Here is a 12,693-nt window from a genome sequence, read left to right as displayed (position 1 = left end):
GAATACTAGCTATATTGAGTTTTTGTCTATACTTCTGCCAGTTCAGGGATGAAGCTCACCTCTGCCCGTGGATGCAGCTTTACAGAAATATTCCAGCTCTGAAGTTGGGACGGGTTTCTGTAGATTCCTCTCTAGATCCGGCTAACTCCACTTACTTTGTAAGAGTTCTAGTGCTTTGGGACTAGAAAACGTTAAAAAGTGTGCATGTTTTAAACTCTTAAGAACCAATACAAATGTTTTCCCTGGAACTGGCAGTACCGAAATGGGACATCTCACCTTTAGTTTATTTTCCATCAGTTTATATAATGCAGTGGTGAAGTATCTAGCTTGCAAACCTGAGACTGCATGTTCAATCCCTGAGGTCGGCTTTAATTCATAAATTTAAAGAGGACATTCAATGATTCTCATTTTAGCTGGGGGGGGACTGTGGCCACCCTCTGAAAAAAGTGGGTGGACTCTGTCCCACCCACGTGTACCTTCGACTTGTGCCCTGGTGTCTGTTCCAAAGTCGACTGCTAGCCTGCATCTGCACCCCTTCCATCTCTAACCTTTTAATTTAATGTAGCACATTATACATCTGTTCAGTTTATATGTAAGCACTCGTACATCTGGCAGATAAGGACATCATAGTATAGGGAACTAAAGTGATGCAGCAACTATCACATTATTTTGGTAAAGTTTGGAAGCCAGAATTAGATTACATATCTAAACCACATACCTCCTCTCTAAACAAATATTTTGGCAATGTATCGAACAACCCCTCTTTTTTTTTTCCTCTCCTCTCTTGGCCATCCTCTCCCGCTTTACCCTTTCCCATTTCCCCTTGACACCCCTCCCAATTCGGCTCCTTCTCTGTGGTTGGATTGTAAGAAAGGAGGGTGGTGAAATGTTTATATTAGAGTATGGATGAAAAGTGGTGGTGTCTATTGGTAGATTTCTGGGACTTAATGGATGGCAGGGATATCTGTAAGGGGCTGACTTTGGATGCATCTGGTGGTAAATTGGGGCATACATCTGTGTTTAAAGAGTGGCACCACAGAATGCCTGTGTACGGATAAAGGGTGTATTGAGAGAGGCCAAGCTTCATTGGGGAAGTGACTGGAATTTAGACATGTATCTGTGGTGTTTGTGTGGCTCGAGTGAGGTGGTGTGCCTGTGGGGATATTCGAGGGGTGGGTATTGTAGTGAACGAGAAGGAGTCATCGGACTAAGATGTGACATGTTCAAGGGGGTTTATTTGAATAATTAAAAAGTCTGTCTAGCCCTACCGCTATGAGGGAAATTCCCTACCTACAAAACTAAAACTTATGGTGCTTGTCAAATGTCCAAAAAAAATAGTCCTTTGTCCAAATCCTATTTACTATCTGGCCCTACCACTTACAAAAACATAACAAAAATATAGACCAGAGCAATAGCCTCTATCCTTGTGTTTTGCTCGACAAGGTTTTAAAAGTTCTTCAATTTCGTCTTCCAGCCTCTCTGCAGGTTTTGAACGGCCAGTCTTAAAAATGTATACACTTCCACCACATTTCCTTGTATACATGGAAAAAGGGTCTCCTTAATACAATGCCACCGTTTCTGATTTGGGTTTTGATAATGTTCCTTTTTTTGGGTTTGAGCACGTGCACCTTTCAGGTCATCTCTGTTCCCAGTCTTGTTTGGTATGTTATATACTTCCAGGGCTCCCCAAAGCCGTTTGGTCCTCAAATGGGCCTGCATTAGCAGGGCCTCTGTTGGGAATCTGCCCTTTCAGGTTTTCTTGGCTCCTGTAACCTTTTCACCTTTCGCAGCTTCAGATATTAAAGTCTCACTTTCCAGGGCTCCCCAAACCTTTTTTGTCCAAAAATATGCATGCTTCAAAAGGCGTCTGTTGGGCATTTGCACGTTCAGGTTTTTCTGGCTCCCGTAACCTTTCGGGCTTCCTCAGCCTTGTATATCATTATTCTTCCCTCTGCGTGGTGCTACCTCTTCGGGAGCGTATTTTTCCCTTGCTCGCCCCTGCTCAGCAGCTGATGCACTTCTCTTGCTGAGATCCGATCTCTCTGATGCAGTCTGGTCTCAGCATCTGTTAACGGGCACCAGGCCCACCCCGGCTTCAGTGTGGTCGCGCCACCAGGCGAGACGGTCTCTTCACTGTTTCCATCTCTCGCTCGACGTCTGCTTTTTATCGCTGTCCAGGATGCCAGCCTTTCGGGATCTTGCTAGCCATCAGCTTGCTCTCCACACTAACACCGGCTCCGTGGTAAAGCATGGCTACGCCCCTCCAGGATGTCCTCCAGTCAGAGACTCACCTCTACGTAGGATTCTCTCTCCTGCAATCCAAATTCCTCATTGTTTCATGTACGTCATCACAAACAAAAGGGGTGGGTCGTACCTCTTTGACTGTGGAGCTAAGGCGAGTTCCAGCATTACCTGAAGCCAAAGTGATTAAAGAAATGTTCCTACCAAGAGAATCCGAAACAGAAGTAACAGTCTTTCTGATTCCCCTGTAGGCAGACACTGTTTTCTGGACAGGGAGTTGGTCACAGGAATGGGATTACTTGTCCCCAAGAGGGGAGTTACTCCCAGTGAGGTCTCAATTCCCCAGACCCCTTAAAGAGGGTCTTTTTTAGCAGGCTCACCTGATGACTAGTCCAGATTTGTCACAGTATGCACCTTTGAGGGAATGACTAGGATGATATATGATATGATATTTATAATACGCTTAATACCCAGAGGTTTCTAAGCATGACCCTGGGATCGAACCTGTGTTGCTCCGCGTTGTCTTGCTTCCAAGGCGAGCGCATTGCCCCTGAACTATCCTCCCGAGTGGTGATGGAGGGAGCCATGTCTGTGGGGTTGAATGGAGTGGGGTACTGTGTCTGTGAGGGCGGCTGGGTACATGAAGTATGCAGCTGTACATGTAGGGCAGTTGGAGAGTATGGCTATGTGGGCAGAATGGGAGATATGTCTGTGGGGGAGTGGATGGGTTGGATACATCAACTACACAATGTCTGGGTTCTCTGATGTATCATCATTTATAATCATGGATGGGACATTAGGGCTGATGTAATCTAGAATTCTTTATTTTAATACGTTATAAAGTCAGAATTGCTAATCTATTTTCTGCTCTCATTATTGCTAATCTTCTGACAGTCTATCATTATGATAACTCCCATCGCTGCTTGTAATATTGCTAACCTTGTCTGGTGGTAACACATTGAGATGTCAATATTGCTAACCCATTGCCAGCTGGTAACTATTGAAAATTCTGCTTGGTGATTTATATACCTAATCTTGATTGATGCCTTTTTTGCTATGTAAGGCGCAGTGATGCTGTTTTAATCCCAACGTGTAAAAAACTCTGAGATTCAGAGTTTGGGGGCTAATTAAAGAATCTTATCCAAGAAATCCAGCTACGAATCAGTCAGACAAATCACTCACCCCTTCAGTTCTCCACATGCACACAGCAAATTATTTCTTATTTGCTAAGAGTTAATTACCAGTGGCCAGTGCAAAATTTGAGGCCTGCCTTAAACTCTCTGCCTGCCTTAAGAAATGGTTAGGGTTGTTAGTGTATTTACCCCATACTTTTATCTGCACTTGGGAAATATTTTACAAGGATCCATGGTTCGTGGGACATTTGTTTGGCACTAGACTTTGGAGGGCTGCGCAGTGGAGGACAGGCCATCTCTCTTAAGCCATCTCATCTTCTCACACATAAGCCCACATGCACAGGAGGGGGGGTTCGCCCCCAATTCGCCACTATGAGCAATGGTTTTGCTGATGATTAAACTAAGATGTCTACACCAAATGACCGAATTTCCACTTTTTTGCTGATAGTATACATTACTGAATCAAACCATTTTTTTGCCATTTTAATTGATGATTTCAACGCAGAATGAGTGGGGTGACCTACGTGCTCCCTCCCTATTACAGTATAATTGGATCACGGAAGCAATACTATCTCCTGGAACTGAATGTCCACTTCAATGGTTTCGCCGTAAGAGGATTGAGTTTGCTGCTTGACTGCTGCATACAATAATATACGGTTTACCTAGGGTTATCCGGGCCAATATGTGAAATTGTAAATGTCTTTCTTTTCTTAGCTCACTGCTGCATTGCAACTAGTCTTGCGTGTCTTTTTAGGTTGGCTTATAAGTCTTGTGACATGCCTCTCTTGCCCCCAGGCAATACAGGCAGTAACATGTTGAATTGCCTTAGGATCTTCTTCCTTTCCACACTGACATCCAGGTTCTTATGTAATGTCCGGATTGCCACCAAATTGGCACAAGCTTGGATTATCAAGAACTGCTTGTTATGTATTAATACTGAGACTGGCCTAAATAACCATTAGAACTTAACACACATCCACTGGCATAAAATATAAATAAAATGAACACCTATCATAGGCCCTCAAAATAGAATCCTTCATGTCTTTTTACTCCAGAGATATGGTGTTATGCCTCCCATGCTGCTGTCCTTGTCCTTATGTCACTTTGAACCATCTAACAGAACACTCAAAATATAATGTAACTCAGTGGTATTTTCCATGTAGAAATGAAGGTTGACTTTTTTTTAGGCTATTTTGTGAAGCAGCTCCAAGAAAGATTCCCTTGTAGTGACATTTCTTTAATGATTGTCTTTTTGAATTGTCTTCCTGCAGGCGATCCACTTGAGCCGTGATGGGCAGTACCTGCTCACTGGAGGAGACAGCGGTGTCATCATGGTATGGCAGGTGTGCGACCTCAAGCAGCTCTTTGCCTACCCTGGCTGCGACGCTGGAATACGGTCCATGGCCATGTCATTTGACCAGAGGTGAGACTGCCCACGGGCATCGGAGCTAGGCAAGGACTTAACTTGAATATTGATTACACTTTGAAACAGCATAATACTGGCATCAAGGCGGGATCCCAAACTGAGCTGCGATCTTTTAAAGGAAATGAAATAAGACCTACTTTCCCTCTGCTTAGGCTGCAGAAGAAATCTTTCTTCGTATGCTTTTGCCTAATTTCCCAAGAGGCCTCCTAAGTATATGCCATGGGCCACCCGCAACTTGTAGTCTCCCTTTTCCCCAGACAGTGGAATGTCCTCTGTGTGGCCTTTTTGATGACCAAAGGGCTGAGCCATTCCTCTGCAAGCGGTTGGGGGCTCTTCTCTATGCTGGCAGATGAGCTGGATAAGGGCCATTCCTTGCAAACTCAATTGGGGTTCGGTGAGGTCCCAAAGGGCACTTTAGTAACTGGCTTGTGTAATGTGAACCTGTCACCAAGACCCAAATCATTTTCATCCATAAAGTGCAGATTCTACTTCTGTTTGCTATTGTTTTTTCTGTTGTGGTATTTTTTATTTTTCGAAAATGGGCATGATCACATTCCCTCCCCAGACCCCACACGCTTCTACTTTGTACTTTCACTTATTTCTATCCTTACACTTTTTAGTTTTGGCTGTTAAACTGGAGCACCACCGATAAAATTAAACTTTTGCATTGGAACTATAGCTAGGAGGGGAAGTGGGACGCAGCTTGTGGGTGTTGTTTGGTTATTTATCCACCCATTGTCTGCCCATACAAATCTTCTCCACCAAAGCCAACATTTATAATGTTAGAATCACAGAAGCAAGCTCCAATTCAAGAGAGCTTTTCAAACTCCTCAAAGAGCTCGAAACACCAGCCCCCCCTACGGACAGCTTCCCCAAAAACAAAGCCTGGTGCTCACTCATTGTCAGCCCTAGACCCCAAAACCCATAACCTCAGGGACAAAGAAGCCCACCTCTCCCCACGGTTCTAGCCACCCTGGAAGCCCTCACCCCCGCTGCACCCACCACACCATTGTTTCACTTATCTTATACTTGTCTCCCGGGCTGATGTCCTCACCACTATCCGACGCTTGAAAGCCTCAAATTGTTAAGGGACATATGCCCAGCTCACCTTGTTAAAATGGTTGCCGAACCTCTGGCCCCCACCATTGCCAACTTCATTAATGCCTCTTTTAACACCAACACAATCCCCAGCTCGATCAAAGAAGCCTGGGTCACGCCACTCCTGAAGCCTCCCCACCATCTACCGCCCCATCATGACGGTACCCTAGCTCCTCAAAATTCTGGAATGCACTGCCTAGTGACAATTCCAATCCTACCTCGAAACCCATAATCTGCTGGGTTCCTGCCAATCGTGCTTTAGACCCAGACATAGCACAGAATGCGCCCTCCTCGACCTAAAGATTCAGCTCGACCACATTAGGCACGATGGGGAGCTCGCCATCCTCCTCTTACTAGATCACTTTGCCACTTTTGACCTACTTGACCACTCAATTCTGAGTATTCAATTTGTCCTTTATTCAACACAATTATCCATTAGATTAGCTTCTAGCCTAGTCCAGTCGTGTTCCCATACCCAGATGGGAAACGCTTACTATATTTCCAACTGTAGCACCTCTAGTCCAAAGTACACTATTACTCAGCCCCTCATTTAGCCTAACTTTATGGCACCTGCCCACTCCCAACCAGCCTTGCCCTCTAAATCTCACAAACCACAGGCTAGGATCTAGATTAAAAAATGCTCTCCTTTTACGAATAAACGTTAGAGCAAAAACTCTCACTTCAACAACGCCAGGGAGCGGCAACAAAGATAAGTCAGCCAATGGCCTACCTAAAAATACTCTTACTACACTGAGATCTGCGCCCCCACCCTCTAATACTGCTGCACCCATCAAGGGAGCGCTTATAAATGCAAGATCTCTGATAGTCCATGACCTTGACATTTCAGACATCATAGTCGCTAATCAACTCGATTTCCAAGCAATATCGGAGACCTGGCTTCACGCCGCAGCAGGGCCAACTCTGACACTAGCATCCTGGAAAATTACACCATACTCAAACTAGACGGAGAAACCTCTGGAGGTGGTGGTGTTGCTTTTATTTCCGAAACTAAGCTTGGACTCAAAGCCATACACACCCTGCCTTTCCCTTCTGGAGAACTCCTGTCAGTCAAACTACCACTCTCGGCTTCACGAACCATAACACTACACCTCATATACAGACCACCAGGCCCCATCTCAACCTTCTAGGAGAATATCACCTCACTACTCACAGAGAATACCAAACCATGGTCACAGATTGGTATTGGGATATTTCAATCTAGGTCTCCATGATATGAACGATGACCGTGCCCTTGCCAACACCATCACAGAACTAGGATTCACCCATCGCATTTGCACGCCCACACACAGCAAAGGAAGAACACTAGATGGCTTAGCAGACCTCAACTGTGCCACCAATGTCCTCTCCAATGAACCATGCGCCTGGACTGATCATCACCTTAGCTCCTTCATACTTCAAGACATTTCACAATCAAACTTGCCCAACGCACTGGCCCCCACCAGAAATACGTGTAATATAACTGCGTAGAAACTATTACCTTTACTTAAACCTATCACCGACCATACAAACCCAGCAACAGACCCCACAAAATTAGTTGAACTTTATAATCAAACCATACAGCAAGCCATTGACAAAGCTAAGCCTTTAGTGCACCTAAATTCCTGGTTGACGGCCAACCTCAAAGCCCTACGCAATGAAGAACAAAGTGCTGAATCCCTTTGAAAGAACAACCCCTTAGTATTAAACAAGGAAAAACTCTCCAAAATCTCTATAACCTATAAAAATGTTATCCTTCAAACCAAAAGCGATACTTACAACGAAAGAATTAACAAAGCCAATTCTTCTACTAGAGAACTCTTCACTATCTCGAGAGAGCTAGAATCCCCTATACCACCACTAGAAACATGCACTAAAGACATCTCTTGGTGCACTAATATTCAAACTGCTCTCCACGACAAAATCCCGCTCCTACAAGCAAAAATAGAAACGAAAAAGCGAAGTCTCTCAGGGGACTTGGTCCCATAAGAATCGCAGCCACTTCCGTCAAAACCAGGCAACCTTTTCAAATTCACTCCACTACATCCCTGAAGTAGTGGAAATAATTAAAAGCCTAAAACCATCCAGATGCCAGGCGGACACTTGTCCGGCACCTATCATCAAAGAGGCAGCCAGGGATCTAGCGACTTTTATTGCTGCTCTAATAACGCATCCTTTGATACCTGCACCGTCCCTACCAACTTAAAAGATGACCCAAACATCGCGACAAACTACAGGCCAATATCCACTGTACCTTTCCTTTGGAAAATTTTAGATAGGGCAGCTTATTTACAAATGCAGACTCGCCTCAAATCCAAAAATCTCCTGGGTCTGCGACGATCAGACTTCAGACCCAAACATGGTACTGAATCAGCATTAATAGACTTGAAGAATCAGATGGATGACTTAAAGGACAAGGGCAAACTAGCGCTCCTTCTAGACTTACCTGCTGCATTTGATTTAGTTAATCACAAGGTGCTCTGCAACCACCTCATGACAGTGGCCCACTTCTCCCCCAAAGCCATTGCATGGATACAATCCTTCTTGGACAACAGAACAATGAGGGTATTCGCACAAACCGTGTCAGCCCGAGCCTGCGTCAGTCACCTGCAGAGTACCTCAGGGGTCTTGTGTCTCTCCGACCCTCTATGATATATTTGCCAAGCCCCTATTTAATAATCTTGACAGTCTGGGTGTCACCTACACTAACTATGCAGATGACACCCACATCCTCATCCCCATCACAGGTGACTACGACCTAGACTTGACTTTGCTCAATAAAATCTATCACACCAAGCATGGATGGCCATGCACGGTCTCGGTCTTGACGATGATAAGAGCTACTGCTCAGTGGCTTATCGGCACGACTGAATAAACTAGAAAATAAATTCAAATCCTTCCCAATAAACTGTATTAACATGAAAGTCTCCAAGGAGGTAAAAACCTTGGGGATCTATCTTGACTCGGCTTTAACATTAGCCTGACACGTTAATGCTACAGCTTCTGCCACAGCATACACATGCAAACTAATCAATGCCTGCAAATCATTTCTGTCTACCACAAGCCGCATTATGCGCCCAGATGCCTTTGGGTCAGGTGCGCTTTACAAATAAAGCAAACAAAACATTACACTGGCAAGAGCACTTATCCTTTCCAAATTAGATTATTGTAATGCCTTGTACCTAGTGGCTAGCAAGAACAGTATCAACAAACTTCAAATAATACAAAATAATGCAATAAGAACGACACTCAACATCCCCAGAACCCAGCATATTTCAGCCACGAGACGCAATACCCAATGGCTCTCAGTTAAAGACAGACTTGCATTCAAGACTCTAACCCTTACACACACATGCCTATCAGATTCTGCACCTAAATACCTAGCATGCAAATTTACCAGAACCGCATCAGACCGGCCTACCAGATTCCAACAGCTACACTTCTTCAAAGTCCCGAGATTCTTACTATAGAAAGCAGGTGGTAGCAGCTTCCCCGCTCTTGCAGCCCAACTCTGGAATTCCATGCCTGTCGACCTTAGATCTGAACAGTCCTTCTATGGCTTTAGGAAAAATACGAAACGTGGCTAATCGTGCAGGAAGTCTAATTAGCCAACTAGTTAACCCTATACATACTAGCAATGCACATGTAAATAACTTCATGCATGCCTACTACAATTTGTAATGTCATTTATTGCCCCTGTAAATGCACATGTAAATAACTTCATGTAGACCTATCTCAACTTGTGATGTAATGTATTGCTCATTCAACAATTCCTTGTATATGCTCTGACTTTCATGTAACCATTATGTAACAATATAATGTGCCCAGATACCTGAGGGTTTGGAGCGCTATTTAAATAAATAAATAAACAAACAAACTGCCATTTTCAACATCTCCACCGAAGCAGCCAACTGGGTCAAGGTCAACCCTCCAGGGTCTTTGTGGGAACGGAAGCAGCTGACCCCATCCCTGTCTCCTACGGTGTCCGCTTAGGGTTCTGCTTCTCCCCCACCCTGTACAACATGTATATCAAACCCCTCTTCGCCCACCTGGAAAGCCTCGACATCCCATATACCAACTTCGCTAACGACACACAGGTGGTCCTCAAATTCACCAGCACTTACGAACTAAACTCATTCAGGCTTGTATGGCAACTCACCATCTCTGCCTGAATGATGACAAGACGGAGCTCCTTATTGTGGGCTCCCCATACCCACTCAAACACCTTGACCCTGCCTTTACCTCATTCTGCATCGATGGGAAAATTACCCCTGTATCCTCCCACATCAAGATGCAGAAATATGTTAAGGCTGTCGCCTCATCCGCCGCCTACTCCACCAAACTCAACCTCTCCAGAAAATTCCTCACCTCCAGCAATTGCCTCACTCTAGCTAGGGCCATCATTGGTAGCAAACTAGATTATTGCAACACTATCTTGGCTGCAACATCAATGGAAAACATGAACAAACTTCAGCTAATTCAAAATAATGCACTCGGAGCTGTTTAGGGCCTGAAACGATCAGATCACATCTTTCAAATCAGACGTGAGGTGCACTGGCTCCCCATTAAAGTTTGCATCGAATTCAAACTCCCCGCCATCACCCATCGCTGCTTTCATAACACTGCTCCCCATGCGTGCCCAGCCGCATAATAAAAAACACACCACTCGCAATCTACGCTCCTCCTCCCCCTCTTCCGCTCTCATCAGCCCCAGATTCAACATAAAGAATTGGAGGATCCAGCTTCACTGCCATTGCCCCACCCTGTGTAATGACCTACCTCAATGTATCCAAGAAGAACCATCATACCCTCTCTTTCGAGAAAAAAAACCCATCCCTTTTTAACATGTACATGTAATTGCATTTTCTGTACTGCTAGAAAATCCCACAACTTTATCTTTTTAATGCTCCACTTACACCCTGCCACATGTAACCCAACTGTAACGTCTCGTATCTGTAATGCAAAATTCCTCTAGCGCTGTAATACCTCGCAGTCTGGGCGCTACTTATAAATGCAATAAATAAATGCTAATCCGTATGGCCATTCCCACCCACTACCTGCCCCAAAAGACATTCTTCCTGGTATCTCCTTGAGGCAGCTTTATCAAACAATATCACACTTTGCGCTGTCTGCCAGTGTTATTGTAAAGCAGTTATCTGAGAGTTAATGGCTTAATTGGAGCTTTAAGTGCTGTACTGGTGTAATAAAAATGTCTTAACCAAGTGTGCCGTTAGCAGTATGAGTGTTCGTGCACCAAAGTCCTTTTAAAAACAAGCATTGGCAAAGCCAACAGTTTTGGCTTGTGTATAGGTATTAGACAGGCATCCACCAGGCACTGCTTCATATGCCCCGGCACTTGCACCATTTTACAGCTGATGTGATTAATCACCAGTTAGTATCATTGTGACAGTGCCTGGCAAATGCCTATCCCATGCCTATACAAAAACCAAAACAGTTGGCATTGCCAATCCTTCTTTACATGTCTGTTTTATTTGGTTGTTTTAAAGCAACCAACATTACATTTCAGCAGTTAAACAAGTCCACCAAAAGAAGTGCACAGAAGAAAGAACATGTTCTCCAGCATGGGGTCTGGCATGGATTCACATGCTCATGAATATTTCCCGTCGTCAGGCTGGGAATCCTCAGTAAAAAGAAAAACAGCTTAGCTTTTTCTTGAAAACTGCATTTCTCCTCTAAACCAATCACTGTACTCTGGGTCATACTGCCCCCATTCAATAACAGTCACTGGCAGTGTGGCTCAAATCGGGCAAGGCCTCTGACTCTTCTTGCAGGCAATGTCATGCCTCACCCAGGACCGGCCGGTCCCACGAGTGAACCCCTCAGAAAAGAGGTCGAGGTCCTTTGAGGACGCCCCGCCCTCTGGGTCCAAAAGAAGGCCAGGCTCAATGACACTAATCCCCCTTGGTTTGCTGAAGTTGCGGTTCCCAGCTTGGGGAGGATACAGTCGTCACCAACTACTTCCACAGCGAACCTACTTTTGAGGGGTGCCCCCTCTAAGAGAAAGTCCCTGACTCCATCGGCAGACAAACTGACAAAGGAGAGATATAGAGTGGCCCTTCTCTGCCCCCATCGGTGACGCCATCATCCAAGTTTATGGCTCCATCAGCTGCTCAGCCTCCCAGAATAACTTAATCCTCAACGATGACAACCCTGTCGACGAAGGCTCCTGCGAGTACCCCGTCTACAACCTCCACGTCTTCGTCCCTGAGTTAACGCTGTGAAGTGGCTGCGGCAGCACCGACTAAGGTAACTGGCGCATTAGAGATGGGGACAACTCCCCTCGCCACTCTGCTCCAGAAGTCTACAAAGAAGGGTAGGATCCCACCTACTGACCCTAATGGTGCCACGAGCTTCTCAAGAGAAAATGGTGCAGATCTATACAAGCTCTAATGAAGGCGACGATAATCTGCCAAAGGACTATTATTCGAACCACAAAGGGGGTCGTGGAACCATGTCTGCAGGGGGGTCCCAATGGGTTGAGCCCAGTTCTCCCCTGCGCCAGAGGAGGTGCGTCAGACCGGACTCTATGCCTCTCGCTCATTTCACTCCTCAACCAAGGGACATGTCATTGGATATTCCGATGATGCTGCACGCACTAGTGTCGGAGATCCAGCAGACGCTTGACCCCCAACCGGACCTGTCCCATCTCAAAGCCCACCAATGCCTTTGGCCAGTAGCCCACCACTGCCCCCCAGGGCCCAAGAGTAAGTCGAAGGACCCAGCTGCCCCACGGCGTTAACTAACACCACCACCTCTCTATCGTGATTTGACTCCAGC

General features: G+C 45.4%; 1 protein-coding gene across 3 annotated transcripts in view; it reads left to right on the top strand.

Annotated features, from left to right (window-relative positions):
* LRBA (LPS responsive beige-like anchor protein) overlaps nucleotides 1-12,693 on the top strand; it is a 3,444,508-nt gene that overhangs the window by 3,412,116 nt on the left and 19,699 nt on the right. For all 3 annotated transcript variants that reach the window (XM_069631262.1, XM_069631261.1, XM_069631263.1), the window contains exon 56: nucleotides 4,646-4,797. In XM_069631262.1, the coding sequence (XP_069487363.1) occupies nucleotides 4,646-4,797 (152 nt within the window). The remainder of the gene's footprint in view (nucleotides 1-4,645; nucleotides 4,798-12,693) is intronic.

This window comes from Ambystoma mexicanum, chromosome 6q (assembly GCF_040938575.1).
Source record: "Ambystoma mexicanum isolate Mex_15411 chromosome 6q, UKY_AmexF1_1, whole genome shotgun sequence".
NCBI lineage: Eukaryota > Metazoa > Chordata > Amphibia > Caudata > Ambystomatidae > Ambystoma > Ambystoma mexicanum.
Note: the sequence above shows the minus strand (reverse complement) of the source record. Positions and strands in the feature narration are given on the sequence as shown.